This window comes from Phoca vitulina, unplaced genomic scaffold (genome assembly GCF_004348235.1).
Source record: "Phoca vitulina isolate PV1807 unplaced genomic scaffold, GSC_HSeal_1.0 scaffold19, whole genome shotgun sequence".
Taxonomy (NCBI): domain Eukaryota; kingdom Metazoa; phylum Chordata; class Mammalia; order Carnivora; family Phocidae; genus Phoca; species Phoca vitulina.
In genome coordinates this window covers 27607027-27625074 of record NW_022589722.1, presented here as the reverse complement: position 1 = coordinate 27625074, position 18048 = coordinate 27607027, and the positions used below count along the sequence as shown (strand labels likewise).

Genomic DNA, 18048 nt, shown 5'->3' with positions numbered 1-18048 from the left:
GTTAAGTTGGGGGTACCCTCCCCAAGCGCCTCCCCCAGGACCCAGACAGACAGAGGCGGCTCTGGGCCAGGCTGAGTCACAGTTGAGGGTTTATTGCCAGTGTTAGGAAGGATGGAGGGTTGGTGGTGGTCGGGGCGGGGGGAGTCCAGGTGGCTGGGGGTCTTGGGAGGATTTCTGACTCGACACTGCGGGGCTATGGGTTTGGACGGGCACTGCCGCCCCTCTGCCTCCCAGACAGCCCTGGGGCTGATGCCACATCCTGTCTACTGGCTAGTGCCTAAAAACTGGGGGGGGGGGGGGGGGGGTCTGCTCACAGGAGGGAGTCTTAGGGGGCTCCCAGGAGTTAACCTGCACCAATAAACCTTCCACCAAGGAAGCCAGGGAGTCCTTGTTCCTCTGGGGCAAGTCCTCAGGCCTTGTCGGGGCAGCTCCAGCTCAGACTGGGGTGTCAGGCTGGGCCATTCTGTTTCTCAGCAGCTCTGACCCCCTCCCAGCCTGGTAGAGCCTGGGGGTGGGGTGCACGTACCCCAGCTGATCTCTACCCCTCAGGCCTCGGGGTATCTGCAGTACTGGGGATCCTTCTAAACAGATAACCCTCATCCTGGGCATTTGAGCCCCTGTTTTACTCACAGACCCCGTCTCACAAGGCTCACTGTCCCTGGCAGGCTTTCCCTCAACCCCCATTTCTTGTCGCATCAAATGTGTTTTCTAGGAAGGGGTGTGGTGGTGATGGGGGACTGAGGCAAAGCCTCTCCTTTCTGGCCTCCCAGGCCAGACCAACCCCCCACCTGAGAGTGAATGCACACAAACACACACACACACACACGCACACACACCTTAAGGGACTCAACGCATGAGATAGGGACCACACACCTCAGCCACTGGCCTAGTGGGGGCCAGCAGTAGTGCTTCGGGGAGAGGGTCCAGCAAGGGGCTACAGGGCTCGTGGTCTCGGGCTGAGGGCCATCCTGTGGGTGCCCAGGCCTGGCCCTGCCTGAGGGGACGTGCGTCTGCCTCGTCAGGTCCTCGGCAGCCTTATCTGGGCATGGGCAGAGCGTCAGCGGAGTTTGTGGGTCAGGGTGAAGGGGATGGCCCCATCCAAGCGGGGGGAGATGTGCCCCCACCCCTCCACAGATCTGCGTCTCGGAGAGTGGTGGCAGCGTGGCTCAGCGCAGCCCAGGGGAGGGGACACAGCCTTGAGCTCACAGAGCCATTGCCAGGCCGAGGAGGAGGAGGGACCGAGACCCCAAAACCACCTTCTGCCCTCAGTTCCTTCTTGCCTGTCTCTCGGGGATGCTGAGAGGAGAGAGCAGATGGAAGGAAGGGAAGCTGGGCCCGTGGCAGTGAGGAGGGGTCTGTCCTACTCCAAGCGTTGCCCTCTTCCCCTGCCAGAGGCTGGGAGGCTCCCCCAGAGCTCTCGCTGGCCTGGCTTCTGTGGGAAGGGGTCCAGGCCACCGTGGGAGACCCCAGCCCAGGGTGGGAGGTGTAAGTAGCACAAGCAGAATCTGGCCCTGGGCTGGGCCTGGGGCAGAGGCAAGGGGAACCCGCTTGCACGGGGAGGGGCCCACTGGTGCCCCCTGCCTCCCAGGCCCAGGCCCGACGCAGGCCCTCAGGGGCTCAGTGGACAGGAGGGCGAGAGGGTCCTGTGCGGATGTGGCAGGGAGGGGAAGGAGAGAGCGGACAACCAGAAGGCAGGCCTGGGGGCCTCACCTTTGGTCCAGCTCACACAACAGTCACAGGTCACGCGGGGTGGATGGAGGCACGTGCTCACGGCCACAAGCACAGACAGACAGACGTGTACGCTGAGGCCGCCCAGGGGCTCCGGCCAGCCAGTGCAGCGGGGCCTGGAGCCCGCCGCTGCCCATCTACCCTGTGTGGCTCCCCACCCGCCCAGCAGCTGACACGTGAGCCCCCCAGCCTAGGAGCCCACGACCTGGCCGGACCACGTCTCGTGGGGAGTATGTGGGGCCAACTGGGTGAGCACCACCTCCACAGCCTGGAACTTCTGGTTCTTGGGTGGGATGGGGCACATCTTGTAGGTCACCTCGTCGCCTTCCACGGGCACGTACTCCCCCTCGATGCTGGTGGACGGGAGAGGGGCGTCAGCCCAGCAGCAGGCCCCACTCCCAGACACCCACTGCGGGCTGGCCTGAGGGCTGCCTCCCCTCCCTTCTCAGAACTTCAGCTCGAATCTGTAAAACGGGAACCCAAAAAGGTCCCTCCCTGTCTGTGCTGTTTGGGGATTGAGCCATGAAAGGCAAGGGAGGTCCGGAGGCCTAGAGAAGCTCAGTGCCCACCCCCCCCAGGTCTTGCCTGGCATCAGGGTTGGGGGCCAGGCCTAGATCATCTCTCCCATGTCCGCCTACCCTCCAGGCCAAAAGACCCAGGGGCTGGCCCAGTCCTCTCAGTTCCCGTGATTCAGGATCCCAGGGCTCAGCCAGTGGTTCCCAGGGCTTCCACGGCCTGGGTGTCCCCTCCCCGCCTGGCTCCAGCCCTTCTCCTCCTCATGCCCCCCCCCCCCCCACGCACCCGCAGCCCCTGTGACAGGAGGAGAAAGATGCCAGGGACCCAGACTTCAGCCAGCCAGGGGAGAGGCCTGGAGAGGCATTTCTTGAGGCCCTGCAGGGACCCTGCAGCAGAGGCCCAGCCAGGAATAGGGAGGCGGGAGGGACTCACTCAGACACGTGCACAAAGATGTCCTCGGATCCATTCTCAGGGGTGATGAAGCCATGGCCCTGTGAGCGTGAGAACTGCTTACAGACGCCCTTGAACACGGGGCCAGCCGAGGCACGGGCTGTCCTGAGGTTAGAGTAGGGGGATAAGAGCTGTGACCTGGGGCCTCCCCTCGCTGGACTCCCACAGCCCCCCTGGGCCCTGCCTGCCTGCAAAGCCTGTCCCAGCGCTGAAACTGCACACAGTAATGCTCTCTTGTGGTCCCACTGGACAATAAGGAGACTGAGGCCCAGAGAGGGGAACTGGCTCCCCGAGGGTGCACAGCAAGTGGGCCTCCTAACTCCCAGCCAGTGCCCCTCTCTGTGCACAGGACCCTTTCCTCCTGAGACGATTCAGGTTTACATGGGCTCCTGTTGTAAGATTCCTGAGGGAAGAATGCTCAGCCTAAACTCGAATCTCTCTCAAAATGGGGAGCTCACTACCTATTGAGGTCACAGTATCCTATTCACTTATGTGTCTCTTACCCACTCATTCATCATTTATTAAGCATCTGCTCTGTGCCTGGCCTTGGGTTGGACACAGGGGACAATTAGTGCTTGCCATCCAAAACCTCTCCTTTAGGGACACCGGGCTGGCTCAGTCGGTGGAGCGTGTGACTCTTGATCTTGGGGTTGTGAGTTCAAGCCCCACGTTGGGCATAGGGCTTACTTAAAACAAAAACAAAAATCTCTCCTTTGGCCAAGGCAAGTCAGTCTCCCTTGTGATTTCTCCAAATCGTCCCCCCCATGTGACCCCAGCCAGTGACCTATGCCAGAGGCCCAAGCCTGGTCTCTGTCTAGCCTGCCCACCCCTCACCAGAGGTCAGTCCCTTGCTTCCGTTTTGGTCCAGGCTGACCCATGTACCTGGAACACCCAACTTCCTTCTTCACCTACCACATCTTCCACACCCACTAGGACCTCATCCTCCCTGACGCCTGATGCTGTGTCCTCTCCCCCAACCCTGGGTGGAGGTGAATGGTGGACAAATTCCTCCTGGATTGTAGGCAGTTTATGGGTGGAGACTGTCTTATTCATCACTGGGTCCCCTGGTCAGGTGCTCAATAAATCTTAGTGGAGTGAAGAATGAATGAAGGAACACAGAAGTTACTGGAAGGTCCATACACAGCTCCTCTGTCCTTGAGTGAGGACAACAGGGGTTAGACAAGGACAGGGACAGGGCTGGAGCCCTGTCCTGGGGAAAATCACTGGAGTCTGGGCAAGGGGCAGATACTCACGCTGAATACGTCCTGGTCCGTTTGGTGGGCAGAGGACTGGGCAGGTCCCGGGATGAGACGCCGCCTCGCTCCCAGACCCTGCTGCCCTCCCGGTGGAAGGGGAAGGTGGGCCAGACAGGAGACTTGGGGGAGTGGAGTGGGGGCACTACTGGGGGCGACGTGGGCTCTGAAGTCATGGCGGGTCCAGCAAGAGAGCCTGGTGGGCTCTCGGGCACAGGGGCCGGCGAAGAGCTTGGGCGTCCTTGCGGGCAGGGCCCGGCCTGGCCCTGCTCGGCAGCCGCACCAGCCACAGGCTCCGTCTGGAATGGGAAGAAAGAGGTACAGGTGAGTGTGGGCCAGGTTGAGCGGCTTCTGGACACGAGGCCCAAGTCTGGAGGGCTGGGCCTGCTCACCAGTCCTCACAGAGTGACTTCAGGCCACTCACGGTCCCCCCACCCTGATTCGGGGTCCTCCCCAGAAAGACAAAACAGTCCTATATCCTTGCTCTGGACTGAACTGTTCCCCCAAAAATTCATATCTGGAAGTCTTAACCCCCCAAGGTGGTGGTATTTGGAGATGGGGCCTCTGGGAAGTCATTAGGTGTAGATGAGGTTGGGGGGGGGGCCATGATGGGATTAGCGCCCTCGGAAGAAGAGACCCAGAGAGCTTGCTTCCTCTCTGCCATCTGGGGACACAGCGAAATGGAAGCTGTCTACAAACTAGGAAGAGGGCTCTCACTAGAACCAGACCAAGCTAAAACTAACCTCAAAGTCCTTCCAGCTTGAAGCTCAATTCTCTAACTCCAGGGGCCGGGGAGGTGGGATGGGGAAAGTGGTCAATGACAGTCTGGAACACAGTTTGGCACAAGTGTGAGCAGCTTCACAACCACACACCTGGGTTCGAATCTCAGCTTTGTCGCTGTACCTTGGGGACTTCAACAGTTCCAACATGGTGGGTGGGAGTGCAGCCTCTGGACCCAGGTGACCTGGGTTTCAATCCTGCCTCCTGCACCTAACTGGCTGTGCAGCCTTGGTCAACGCTCTTAACCTTTGACTCAGTTTCCTGCTCTGTAAAATGGGGATAGTGCTGGTTCTCACTTCACAGAGAGGTTGCTGTCAGGATTCAATGACCCTCTCCGTGCCAGGGCGTGGTAAGCCCTTGGGAACGTTGGTGAGTTTGCCTTAGCCCTATTTTCCTCTGCTCTGAAATGTGGTTGGGGATACTTATCATGCCAGGTTGCTGAGGAGTCACACTGATGGAGTGTGTGATCGCTTCTGGCATCTCAGAGATACCCAATGAATTGCTATCATCTATGCTCATGGATAGAAATTCCCTCATCACCTGCTCAGTGCCTGGATGACCTTGAAAAAATTCATCCTGTATTTTCCTCTACTGAGGAAGAGAACATAGTCCTCTCCCCACAAGGGTTGGGAAGTCTCGGGCCCTAAGAGACACTGCCGTGGAACCCTGCGGAGGACAGCTCAGAGTACTAAGCCAGGCTGTGGACGGAGCCTGGGGCCACAGTAGGGCCAGGCAGGACACCCGGACCAGGAGCACTCCAGCTCTGCCGTGTAGCAGCTGCCAACCTTGGGGAGTAGTTCCACTGGCCTCGGTCTCCTCATCTGTATAACGGAGCTGATAAACCCTGCCTTGATCCCTCACAGGCTATGGTGAGGCTTGGCTAAGCCTGGGGGGATAAAGAAGCTCTCATAATCCACAGTCACGTAGGAGTGAGGATGACAGGGTTCTCCACCTCCTCACCCCTGTGCTTCACCACCTCACCCCCTCATCCAAAGACCCTAGTGCAGGAGGTAAATCCCTGAGCCTCAACCCTATTTCTGGCCTCCATCTTGTGCCCCAGTCCCAGCCTAGAATTTTCAGGGCATACTTGCCCCGAAACACAGTGTGGCAAGTGCTGGGAGAGCCTCGGAGTCACACCATCCAACAGTGGGGCAGGTCTCCTGGCCGCCATTCAAGGTCACACAGCAAGTGGGATTTTTCTGGGTCAGGCTGATGAGCCAGCTCTGCCATCCCTGGGGGTGGAGAGGCAGCCTTCCTCCTCCCCAGCCTCCTGTGCCTCAACATCCCTCTCCATCCAGGAGAGCTGCCGGGGAGTGAGAATGGCCTCTCACGGCCCTTCACAGCTCCTCACAGCCCCCCCAAGCTGATGTGAGGTTTTTCTTTCTGAGCCTGCTCCAGGAGTCAAGGCCGGGTTTGGCCTTTTTATTCCCATTTTTAGAGAGAGGAAAACGCAATCACACAAGAACTTGGACTTGAACGTTCACAGCGGCGTAATTCACAATAGGCCCAAAGTGGAAACAACCCAGATATCCATCAACAGAGGAGTGGACCGACAAACCGCGGTCTAGCCACAGAGTGGAATATGACTCAGCCATAAAGAGGAATGCAGTCCAGAGCCCTGACACCTGCCACGGCACAGATGAGCCTGGAGACCATTACGCCGAGTGGAAGAAGCCAGCCAGTCGCAAAAGAGCACACTGCGTGATGCTATTCCCGTGAAATGTCCAGAATGGACAAGTCCACAGAGACGAAAAGGACATCCGTGGTTGCCAGGAGTTGGGGGGGAAGGGATGATGGGGAGTAAATTCTAATGGGTGCAGAGTTTCTCTCCGGGGTGATGAAAAGGTCCTGAAGTTGACCGCGGCCTTGTCGCACAATTCTGTGAGTATTCTGAAAACCCCCGACTCGTCCACCTTAAACAGTTGAATCATATGGTATGTGAGTTATATCGCCAGAAAGCTGTTATCAAAAAGGAAAACAGGCAGCAAAGCTACCCAAGATGTCAGGGCCAGGAAAGCAAGAGACGTCGGGCCCCTTGGCGCGCGTCCGGGCGTCCCCACCCCACCTGGGCAGGGGCGGCAGGTGGACAGAGGCTCTGCTTCCTTCGGTCCCGGCCTGCCCACTGCACGGTTTTCCCAGAGCTGGTATTGTGCTTGGCGGTGACAGCCGGTGCTGGGAGGTCGTGGGGAGGAGGGGCAGAGGCAGCCCACAGCCGTTACCAGGGAGACGCAGCTGTGCCGGGCCCTGCTCTGGCCTCCCGGCCTCCTCGCCTCCCGGCCTCCCGACCCAAGGCCTCTTGCGGGGAAGGTGGACAGATGCATTGATTGATTACCCAGGGTTAGAGTTGAGGGCAGCAGCCCCCTTCCTTCCCCTCCCCAAAATAAGTTCCCCATAACGGACCAGGCAGCAGAAGGGAGGAGGATGGAATAAGGGCAGTGATAGGCCTTCATGCCCTCCAGCCCCGCAGGACTGGCTGCTCTGGGCTCCTTCACCCCCACCCACTCCGCCAGCTTCCTTCGAGAAGCCCACAGTTAGCCTTAGAGCAGGAGTTAGGGCTGGGGGCGCAGACAAGGCAGCCTCCGCAGGGCAGAGAGCGCTGCTCTGGGATCTCCCCCACCTCCCTCCTCTTCTGGAAAATGGGGAGTGCAAGAGCGCGTCCCCCAGAGCTCCTGGGAGGATGAAATGGGACGGAATGCTGGAAGAACAGCAGGTGCTGGGTGAGAGGTCGGCCCTCCCGGACCAGGCTGCTAAATGGGGCTGAGGGGGAAGAGGGAGTGGGCAGAAGGAGAGCCCCAGCTGACCGGAGCCAAGCCCACCCCCAGTCTCCTCTTTCCTCTTTCCCCAAAGACTTGCCCACCCACTAGGTCCCTGCCCAGCCCCCTCCCTTTTTAATTCCTGCAGCCCCCGCTTCAGCAGCTGCTGTTATGCCTACATTTTGCAGATGAGGACACTGAGGCTCAGAGAGACTAAGTCATTCACTCAAGGCCACACAGCAATTAATGTCTGATCCAGGACTCAAGAACCAAGGTAATCTGACTCTGGAGCCCTGGGTTCAGGCCTGCATTGCCACTGACTTGCTGTGCGAACTTGGACAGTCTTCCCCTCTCTGGGCCCTGCCAGAACCCTGGGAGAAGAGAACAAGGGGATGCAGGGCAAGCCTCTGGTTCAGGCCCTCTTCCCAGAGTGTTGCTGCAGAAAGGGACAAGTAAAGATGGGCTTTTATTGTCTGAATGCTGTACCCGGCGCAAAAGTCTTTACAGAGGCTACTCTCCATTTTGAAATCTCCCAGTTGCCCTGAAAGTTTGGAATTCCCATTGTTTCTATTTTACAGATAAGGAAACTGAGGCTCAGGGAGGTGAAGTGACTCACCCAAGGTCACACAGCAGGTGAGTGACAAGAGCCCAGATCCATCTGAAGGCAAATGGTGGGTGCTCTTCTCGTGAGGATAAATTCTGCTCCTGGTTCAGCCAAAACACGGCTGGAGTTTTTATCAAAAGAACTTTCCCTGAGAGACTAAAGGGGAAAATAAACTCCTCCAAAAGCAGAGAAACAGATGAGTGTGTAGGACGTTTGTTTCGATTCAGAGTAAAGCCCAGCCCCCAAGGGACTCGGTCCGACTGTCGGGGAGCACCTGTTGCCCAGAACGATGCCCTTCAGAACTGGCCGCCGGGGGTTCAAGGACAGGCCGGGACCATTTCTGGCTTGGGCTGGAACCCTGACTCGACAGTGACCCTCCCTTTCTGAGCCTCAGTTTCCTTATGTGTCAGATAGGGCTAATAGTTAGCACCTGTCCCGCGTGTGGGAGGGGCCGAGGAGCCGCTGTATGGACGGACGGCCCACCTGTGAGGGCGCAGCGCCCTGCCCACGCGGTCTGGCTCTGACCCTCCCGGCCAAGCTTGTCTTCATTTCCCTGCGTGAGGGCCAAACCCTAGCAATTCTGCAGACTGAAGGACCAGGGGAGGTAAAACCAGAACATCAGGACTGTTCAGAGGTAACCTGAGGTGAGGCCGTGATACAGCGTGACTCAGCCCTGTCAGCAGGTGACCATCATCCTGGTGCTGGGCCTCCTCCAATTCTCAGGTACCCCAAAAAGAATGGGGCAGGAAATGGCTGTCAGAGTCCTCTCTTGACCATGCGAATCCGTCTTGTTCGGGGCAGAGTAGGGAAAGCAAGCTGGGTCAACGCCCCCAGTGCTGTGTGATCTGGGGCAAGCCCTCAACCCTCTCTGGGCCTCACTACTCGAACCATCACTGGTCCAGACGCCTACTGAAGGTCAGTCCGACTGTCCTCTGAGGTTGTCAAAAGCACCCACGTAACTGAAAGGAAGCTGAATGCCAGGCATTGGGACAACAGGCCCGAGAGGAGACAGCCCCACTCTCCAGTGGGAGGACCAGACTGACCAGAGCACAGCATAGCATAGAGTGACAAGAGACACAGCTATCGTGTATTGATTGTTAGCCACGTGCCAGTGTTCTGCCAAGTCCCTGGCCCCATTTCCTCAGGCGGTCCCCACAACACCCCTTCGTGACAATGATCGTTATTATCCCCATTCTTCAGAAGAGTAAACTGAGGCCCAGAGAGGGAAAGAGGCTTCCTGGGTTCACACAGCTGGTCAGGAGCGGTGCTTTCTGCACCTGAGATGTTGAGGGGGGGCGGTGGGTTACAGAAAGGCCTCTGGGAGGCGGGAGGAAAGCTCCCTGACATCTCCTGCCCTCCCCTGGAGAAGGAAGAACAGGGGCGTGGAAGAACTGGGGAGTCAGGACTTGGGGTTCTATTTCTGGCTTTGTGCTGACTCAGACTATGACCTTGGGTGAATCACTTGCCAACTCTGGCAAGCCTAAAAACAACTCCCCCAATAAAAATGTCCCAGCCCCGAACCCCCAGTGTGGAGGAACAGCCGGGGGAGGAGAGGATATGGTGACTTAAAAAGGGGAAGGCCACGGGGCGCAGGATGGTGCTGGGAGGGCTTTCTGAACATTGGGGTCTTATCTACGGTGGGTGGCCCTGGGAGCCTGAGGAAACAGCCTCAGGACCACCAGCCAGAAGCTGGCACTTCCCCAGTCCCTCCCCTCCCCCAGCCACCCAGACAGTCCTTAAAATACATCAGTGCAAGAGCTGCTCCAGCAGCTGGAGGTGACCTAATTAAACCTGGTTCTTCCCCCTCCGGCAGCGTGCGCGTGCACGTGTGTGTGCACGCGCGTGTGTATGGGGGTGAGGGGCTGCCCCAGCCAATATTTGAGCTTCATGGAGACCTTTTCACTCTCCTTGTCACATGCTCCTACTGCCCTGGGGCATGTGACAAGGCCTTTGGGCTTCCTTGGCATCAGTGAGGGTGAAGGTGCCAGGATGGGCTCCTCAAGGGCCAGGCTCACATCCCATCTCTGCCAGGCTGTGTGACCCTGAGCAAGTCACTTCCCACTCTAAGTCCCCCCAGAGAGAGGAAAGGATTGGTCAAAGTCACACTTAGAGTAGCTGAACTCAAATCAGTGTGACCCCAAAGCCCAGAGCTTTCCAGCATGCCAGCCGCCACCCCAGTGACCATCATTCCACCGGCTTTGGAGCAGGGGAGAAGCCCCCCACTACTTTCTGCTCCCTACCTTGCTGCTCTGCGTGGACACGGGTCCCAACTGCCCCAAGCCCCCGGACTTGGCTGTGCTGGTTGTGACCAGTAGACGTGAGCAGCTCAGCCAAGCCCGGAGCGCCCTCTGCTGGTGCCAATCTTGGGGACCTGCTTCCAGAACAACCAGCCTGTGGGTGTCCCCTCCCCACAGGCTAGCTGTGTAGGACCCTCTATTCCTCCCTCCAGAGCCCCTCCATGGCCAGCGGGCATCCGTGAACATTGCCAGGCCTGAGAGGGGACTCTGTGGCCCATACTGTCCCTCGGCCTTTCCCAGGCCCCTGTGCGGCCAGTTCCTGCTTAGACCTTTTTCTTGGAGTGGAGGGCAGACAGACCCAGGGGGTGGGACAGATATGGGAAATAGATGTTAGAAAGGACTTCAAGGAAATGGTGAGGGTAGGCGGAGGGAGTCTGGGTGAAGGAAATATCCAGAATTTGGAGGGCCCAGAGGCCTCTGGAATGGAGTCAGTTTTGGGGACAAAAACTGGCTCCCCATCCTCCAGGGGGCCGGAGACTGCCCCTCCCCATCGAGAGGCCTCTTCTGGAGCACATCCAGGTGGGCACGGTGCCAGGTCCTCAGAGAGGTTGCCCACCCTCCACCCGGGCGCACTTCCTCCTCCCCTCCCCCAGCCCCAGCGGATGCAGCAGTTCACACTCTGTATTTATTATTGTTCTCACTCAGCGCCCCTCCCCTCTCCCTGGGAAGAGGCTGCAGGCTGGCAGCTTGGCAGGAACCTGCTGTCTCCCTTTCGGGGGCCAGCATCACCCCTTATCTCTGCCTGGACTCCTTGTGCCCGGGGAAGGCCCCTCAAGGACTTGGGGCTAGCCCACGCTGCCCCGAGTCCCTGCATCCCTGCATCCCGCAGCTGGGGGCCAGCAGCCTAGCCCGCCCCCTGCCCCCGGGGCTGCACCCTGGCAAGGGGGGAGGTCAGAGCGAGACCAGCAAGCAGGGGAGAGGAGTGGCCTCAGGAGAGGCGAGAGCTCTGGGTAGGGGTGGCTCTGAGGCAAAGATAATTACATGGAGCCACCACTCCAAGCCAATTAACACAATTATCCCCATCGCGTTGGGGACGAAATAGAGTCAGGACAAGACAGCTGCTCCAGGTCCAACTATCTGCCTGCCCTAGATGGTCCCTCCCCAGCCCCAGCCCCAAATTCCAGGGGGACAGACCCACATGCTCCCTGCTGCATTCTCCTTTTGGCATCTGGTAGGAGCACGATTATTCGTTCCCCAGTCATTTCTCTTCCCCTGGTTCCCAGACAGGAGGTTGGGGCTTGGCAGGTGTCTGCTATTCTCTGCCTCTTGAGCCAGACACAAGTCCCAGACACACACACACACACACACACACACACACACACACACACACGTGCGCTCTCACAGGGAGCCACACGGCCTCAGCTTCCCTTGGGGGCCAGGAGGAGGGACGGAGGGAGGGAGGGAGGGGAGGAGGGAGGACAGGGTGGGCTCATCCACATCCCCTCCTACACCCCCCTCTGTAAACTGAATGGGGCTGGGCCAGCCCCAGGGGAGGGACCCACCTTCCCAGCCCCGGGGCGTCCTACCTCCCTGCTTTGCCCCTGCCAAGCTGCTGTGCCCTCGCCGCCCCGTCCTGACCCTTACCTCTCCCCGGCTGCCGAGGTCCAGGCTCCGGCTCCCGCAGCCGCCCTCAGCACTCCGCCTCTCCCCGGCTCGGAGCTGGCCAGCAGGGGATGGTCTGAAGGATGTGTTGTGGGTACGACTCTGTGTGTGTGTGTGTGTGTGTGTGTGTGAGCATGCGGCACCTCGAGCCCCTCACTCACTCACTCACACACGCCCTCCTCCTGACGTCAGGAAGAGCAGGAGGGAGGGACTGCGATGAGAATTTGTACTCCCTGCTTAAAGGGACACGGGGCCCTGTTGCCTCTGGGCCAGACAGCGCCTCCGGAGACAGGCACAGGCTGGGTGAGAGAGTTAGCTGCGTCTCTCGGGGCCCTAAAGCTTCTTTTTTTGGAAAGTGGCTTTTATTGCCAGGCCAGGGTATAATTTGCCCTGCCAGGTGGGAGTAGCCGCTGAGGAATGCAGGGGAAGAGAAGCTGGGACAGCCTGCATTCCTGGCAATTAGAGAGCTAGTGAGTGGGAGTGCGTGTGCGTGTGTGTGTGTGTGTGTGTGTGTGTGTGTGTGTACGCGCGTCTACTTGGGGCCACGGGATAGAGGGGGGTAAGTCTGGGAGAACAGAGGTCTCAGCAGAGAGGAGCCCTCTCTGAGGGGGCTCCAGACAAGGGCGGGGAGAGCCCAGTTTCCAGGGACTCTCAGACCTTCCTCTACCCGCTGGATCCTCAGAGTGTCCCCTGGCCTCCATTAGCACCAACACTGTGCTCAGGTCTATCCCTCGCTCGGCGGAGATCCTTGTGAGTACATGAACGTGGGCAATCGCAGGCGCTCATCCCCTTCTCTGGCCCACAGTAGAAGATATTTCTATTGAATTGAATTGAATTGAATTGAGAAGCCCCGTAGGGAGTGATAAGCTTGCTACACACCCACACCCCCCAACACATACCCCCCCACACACGCTCACCCCCCCCACACACACACACACATGCTCCAGGCCGGACAGCCCCCGCCCCCTTCCCAGTGCCCTGGTTTCCACATCAGAGAGGCCCTGGGTGTGAATCTCCGCTCCATCACTCCCAGGCTGTGCACACTTGGGAAATCTTTTACTGACTCTGATCCTTCACAGCCTCTCTGTAAAGGAGGTAAGAAGGCCCTTTCTGAGCCGCTGTCGGTGTTTCCAGAACAGTCCGTAGCTAAGCCTCAGGCCCCGCTAGAGAGGCCGCCACAAAGGGGTATCTCTTCCTCCCCATCCTTTCTCCTCGGCCTCAGCTTGGAAAGAAGGAAGGCTTTCCCGCCTATAATCCTTAGCACTCCTGACGCAGGCTGGCATTTTCAACAGAAGCTTTATTAAAATTAAAAGGAGGAGGGAGTCAAAAGGGAAATGATCGAGAAAAATGCAAATAATAACAACAGCTAGTAAGATACACTGAGGACTCCCGGGCCGTGGGGCAGTAGGCTTTTCCACCATTCAAGGCCCACAACGATCCAGCAATTTATTATCATCACCCCTATTTTGCTGGCCAGGACGTAAGGCTCAGGTAGGAGGAGGGAATTGCCCGTGTTCATTGTCTGGTTAGAAGGATATTTGAAGCCAGGGCCCTCCAATGCCACCACATATCCCTGCCCTTCCAGAATCTCCCAGAACAATCAGGCTCAGACAGTCTAGGTTTCTGATCCTACACAAGAGATGGGGAACCTTGTTGCCCATTGTTACCTGAGGCCTGGAGTTCAGATTCTATTCCACCTGCTAGACTGAGGACCCCGCCCAGAGGAACCTCAACTCGCTTAAACCCTTCTCTTCTTTCTTTTGTCTTCCTCTCTTCCAAAGATAATCATGGTTTTCAAAGTGCCCGCACGGGCTTCAGCTCACCTGCTGCTTATAACAACTCTGTGAGGTTTACCTGGACGAGAAAATGGGCTGGGAGAGATGGGGGACCTCACGGAGTCACCCAGCTCGGAAGTGACAGAGTGACGGAACAGGGGCCTGGACCCATGGTTCTCACGCTCCAGGAGAAGGGCTGGGGCTGGGGTCATGGCTGCGATCTCCCGTGCCCACCACCCACTGTCCCTTCTGCGGGGAAACAGCCCCCATGCTTTCATCTGGGGAACGCCCTCTCCTCTCTCCTGAGCCACAGGACCCCTGGCGGCCCATCAGAACCAGAGTCAGGAATTGGGTTGGAACGTCGATGCCAAGGCTGGCTCTTCTCCCCATGGGTCCTGAGTTGGCAGAGCTTTGGCCGTGGGCTGTTGGTGGCCGAGCTATGGACTACAAGCCAATGGGCCACCAGCGGGGAGTAGCCAGGGAGGACTTTTCTGAGGTGATGATGTTTGAGCTGAGCCCCAAGTGACAAGAAGGAGCCAGACTTGCCAGAATCCAGAGAGAAGACACTGTGGGAAGAGGGAATGGTTGGTCGGAAGGTCCCCGGATGGGTGAGGGCTTCGGAGTGCCTGAGGAATAGGAAGGAGGCTGGTGTGGCCGGAGGGCGGGGAGGGAATGGAGGGGGAGGATATCCAGGCTACGTGTGAGAGGCCAAGGCCTGGTCTGCCGTGGACAAGGCCAAGGCAAGGGCCACGGGCCTGACCCTCACTTCGTGTCCGGCCTTTCTTGGAGGCCCCACCCGCCGGCTGGTGGACATGTGTGGAGGCTGCCAGGCAGCCCGAGAGCTGTGAATGAAGGAGGCTGGGCCGAGGTTTGAAGTAGTGTTATGATTATTCTCTACAACGAGGAGAGGGCACAGCTGTTCATTCAGGAAATGAGCGGCCCGTGGCACCACCCACCCACCCACCAGCAGCTGAGTAACAAAGAAATTGTCTGCTTGAAACCAGGGGTTCTGCCGCCGAGGCTATTTTTGTGAAAGGCTGAGAACTCAAAAAGCTCATCTCCTCGAAAGCCTTCCTCACCTCAGAGAATCTGAAGAGGTGGGTAAGAGCAGAGTAGCCCCTGAGTCCTACTGATTCCATCTGAATCCTGATTCCCACCCTGTTGCCTACTGTCCCCCCACCCTTGGGGGCCAGGCCTGGGACTACCTGGCCTTGAATCCATGTAATGCTTTAAGATGCATACATCCTTAAGACGTCAGTGCCATCCGTTGGACAGATGTGGAAACTCAGGCACAGAGAGGTTAAGAAACTTGCCCGACATCACACAGCTGGTGAGAACTCGGGAGTTCTGGCGTCATTACCCTCTTATTCTTTCTGCCACGCCACACTGTCTTTGAGATGTCTTTTCGGTTCCCTGCATGCCCGTCTCCTGGGCCGTGGGAAGATCCTCTTCTGCAGCTTTGACCACGTCATTCGTTCATTCAGTCAAACCTTTGACAAATACTTACTGACTCCTCAGATGGTCTAGGCTGGAACCCAGCAGTGAACCAGACAGATACACACGTTGAGTTTATAAGGCTCATGTCCTGTCTAGGAAGAGACATGGTACCAAGGATGCAAACGAATAAATGTATGAATGCTATTTATGAAGACAGCACACCAGCGGGGTGGGAAGAAGGAGCCGGGCAGGGCTGAGTCCACCTGCTGAGGGCTGAGAGAGGCCACTTTGAGAAGGGGCCCTTGTAAGCTGATCCCCAAGGGTGAGAAGGAGCCAGCCTTGTAAAAAGTAGGGGAAGAGTGTTTCCCAAAGAGGGAACAGCATGGGTGAACTCCCAGAGGCAGGAAAGGATGCTGTATGTTCCAAAGGTCACTGATGTGACTGGACGAGGAAGCAAGAGGAGGGCCGGGGTCACACTGTGTAGGGTTGGGGGGGGACCTGGCAAGAGGCCTGCTCCTCATCTGAAATGAGATAGGAAGGCATGAGATGCTCCTGCCTCCAGACAGTATCCCTGGTGGCCTCACAGCCTCATCCTGGGTAATGATCAACGCAGGCGGGAGACTGAGGAAGATGGAGGGGTCCCCTGGCCCTGGCCCCAGGGCTGGAGATTACCCTCTGGCCTGTGGGTGAGGGTCTCCTGGTGCTTAAATCCCCTCAAGTCATTGAGAAATGCTCTCTGTCATAGGGTAAGGGGTCCCTCCCACAGCTGGCCTCCTCTGCACCCTGCCCTGAGGCCCTGGGGCTGGAGCAGCCAGGCTAACCCCCAGCGAACCCATGGCCGGGATGGGCTGTGAGCCAGGCCTGCCTCACACATCCATTCCTGAACACCCTGAGGCTTCTTAACATTTAGGCTCACCTCCATCTGAATCTTCTGAGTGAGGCCGTCCCTGACTGCCCTAGCTAGAGTGCTAGTCACTCACTGTCACAGTATTCATGTGACCTTTCTCCATAGCAATGCCTGGAATGATCTCCCCTCTCTGGAACACAAGCCCCCAGAGCAGGGCCTCATGCACAACCGCCCCCAACAAATACCTGTTGACCTTTTGCACTTTGCTTTTGGCTCAAGCCAGAACAGAGAGCAACATACTGGGAGGCTCTGTTTTTAGGTCCCTTCTAGAATCACTATTCCCAGTGGTACTTCAGCTGTGCTTTTGGTCTCCATGGAAGAACTTTTTTTTTTTTTTGAGAGTTTATTTTTAAGTAATCTCTACACCCAACGTGGGGCTTGAACCCACAACCCCAAGATCAAGAGTTGCATGCTCTTCCGACTGAGCCAGCCAGGTGCCCCCATGGAAGGACATTTTACAAAGTGCCCAAATAAGAATCGTTTCTGGGCCCGTTCAGACAGACCTTCAAGGGCCTGGTGCTGCTCCTCAGAGCTTCCATTCCTAAGAACCCAGAGGGAGGTCTCTGGGGCTCAGAATTGAGACAATCTGGACTTACTGACACCTGGTTGGTTTCCATATTGTAATTGAAAATGTTTTCCTCTTGGCTGTGGATGCTGGAAAGCTCAGAGCCAAATCCCTCCACCATCAGCAAGCTTCCAGACCACGGTGGAGGTTGGGGGGGTGGGTGCGGGGAGGAGTCCCAGGGCTAATCTTTTCTTTCCTTCCTTCTTTCATTCAATAATCCAACAAATATTTGTCCTGAACTGATTGTCCACCTTTCTAGGTAGTGGGGAGTCGACAGTGAACAAAACAGATGAAATGCCTGTCTTCATGGAGCTTACAGTCAGGAAGAGGGAGGGGGCAATAGAAGAACCTCATAAAGCAGGTCATGTGCTGTGGGAAACTGGTAAGTGGGGTAGGGAGTGGGGGCTGGTGGCTGGGTGGTTTGAGATTTAAAATGGGGGGCTCCGGGTGGGGGGTCAGGAAAAGCCTCACGGAGGTGTCACTAAAGCAAGGGTCTGCAGGAGGTGAGGACTGAAGACAGGAGGGTGGGGACAGGAGACCGTTCTGGGGAGAGGCAGAGGCCCCAGTGGGGAGTGTGTCTGGGGTGTCAGAAACAGCCACTGGGCACAGCAGTGGGACATGCGGTCACAGGGGTGAGGGGCAGAGGACCCCGAGGGCTGTGAAGGACGTCCTAAGGCCTGGCTTTTATGAGATGGAGCATTGCAGGGTCCAGAGAGGAGGGTTGAGAATTTCTGATCGGCATTTTAACAGTGTCTCTCCGGCTTCTGTTTTGAGCAGAGACGGTGGGGCGTGAGGCCAGGACAAGGAAACCAGGGTGGAGGCTGAAGCAAAGACCCAGGTGAGGAGTGCGGAGTGAGGGGTGCAGGGTGAGGGTGGCTGGGCCCCAAGAGTTGCAGTGGGGGTGAGCAGGAGGGTTGGACTCTGTTTGCGTCGGAGGTAGAAACAATAGGATTTGTTCACAGTTGCGTAGGGGAGGGGGTGAGAGACAATGAAACATAATCCCCATGTTTGGGCCTGAGCGACCTAAGAATGGAGGAGTCATTTTCTAAGATGGGAAGACTGGGGCGGGGGTAGGTTGGCAGGAGAGACATGACCAAGAGTTCCACTCTGGCCCAGACTAAACTCGAGTAGCTGAACAGGGACATGGAGCGGGCAGGGGGTGAATCTGGCGCTCGGGGAGAGGGCCACGAGGGAGCCACGGGGGAGCCTCCGTGGCAAGGTGCTGGTCACCGCCCCGAGGCCCCATGACAGCACCGGGCATGCACGGAGATGCGGAGATGGCACAAAGTGGGCCCGGGACCCGCCAGCTTTTAGAGACGGGAGGAGGACCCGGGTGAGCGCCGTCCCCTGGAAGCCAAACAGGAGTGTGTGCAGGACGAGG

General features: G+C 57.8%; 1 protein-coding gene across 2 annotated transcripts; it reads right to left on the bottom strand.

The window, feature by feature from the left end:
* Window positions 1-81: 81 nt before the first annotated feature.
* Window positions 82-12124, bottom strand: CSDC2 (cold shock domain containing C2). 2 transcript variants are annotated; one of them, XM_032416833.1, is made up of 4 exons: window positions 11966-12124; window positions 3948-4246; window positions 2677-2799; window positions 82-2081 (listed from the first exon to the last, which is right to left on the bottom strand). In XM_032416833.1, exons 2-4 carry the CDS (start codon window positions 4121-4123, stop codon window positions 1919-1921), a joined length of 462 nt encoding a protein of 153 aa, XP_032272724.1. In that variant the 5' UTR covers window positions 4124-4246; window positions 11966-12124; the 3' UTR covers window positions 82-1918. The 2 variants fall into 2 exon arrangements, with proteins under 2 accessions (XP_032272724.1, XP_032272723.1); XM_032416832.1 differs by lacking the exon at window positions 11966-12124 and adding an exon at window positions 10325-10642.
* Between the last annotated feature and the right edge of the window lie 5924 nt (window positions 12125-18048).

Excerpts from the sequence above, each read along its gene's own strand:
- CSDC2 (XM_032416832.1), bottom strand. The coding sequence starts at position 10,567 with ATGTTCACGGATGCCCGCTGGCCATGGAGGGGCTCTGGAGGGAGGAAT. Across the intron at positions 4,247-10,324 it reads TGTCCACGCAGAGCAGCAAG|ACGGAGCCTGTGGCTGGTGC; the intron begins GTAGGGAGCAGA and ends TTCCCATTCCAG. Across the intron at positions 2,082-2,676 it reads ATCTTTGTGCACGTGTCTGA|CATCGAGGGGGAGTACGTGC; the intron begins GTGAGTCCCTCC and ends CCCGTCCACCAG.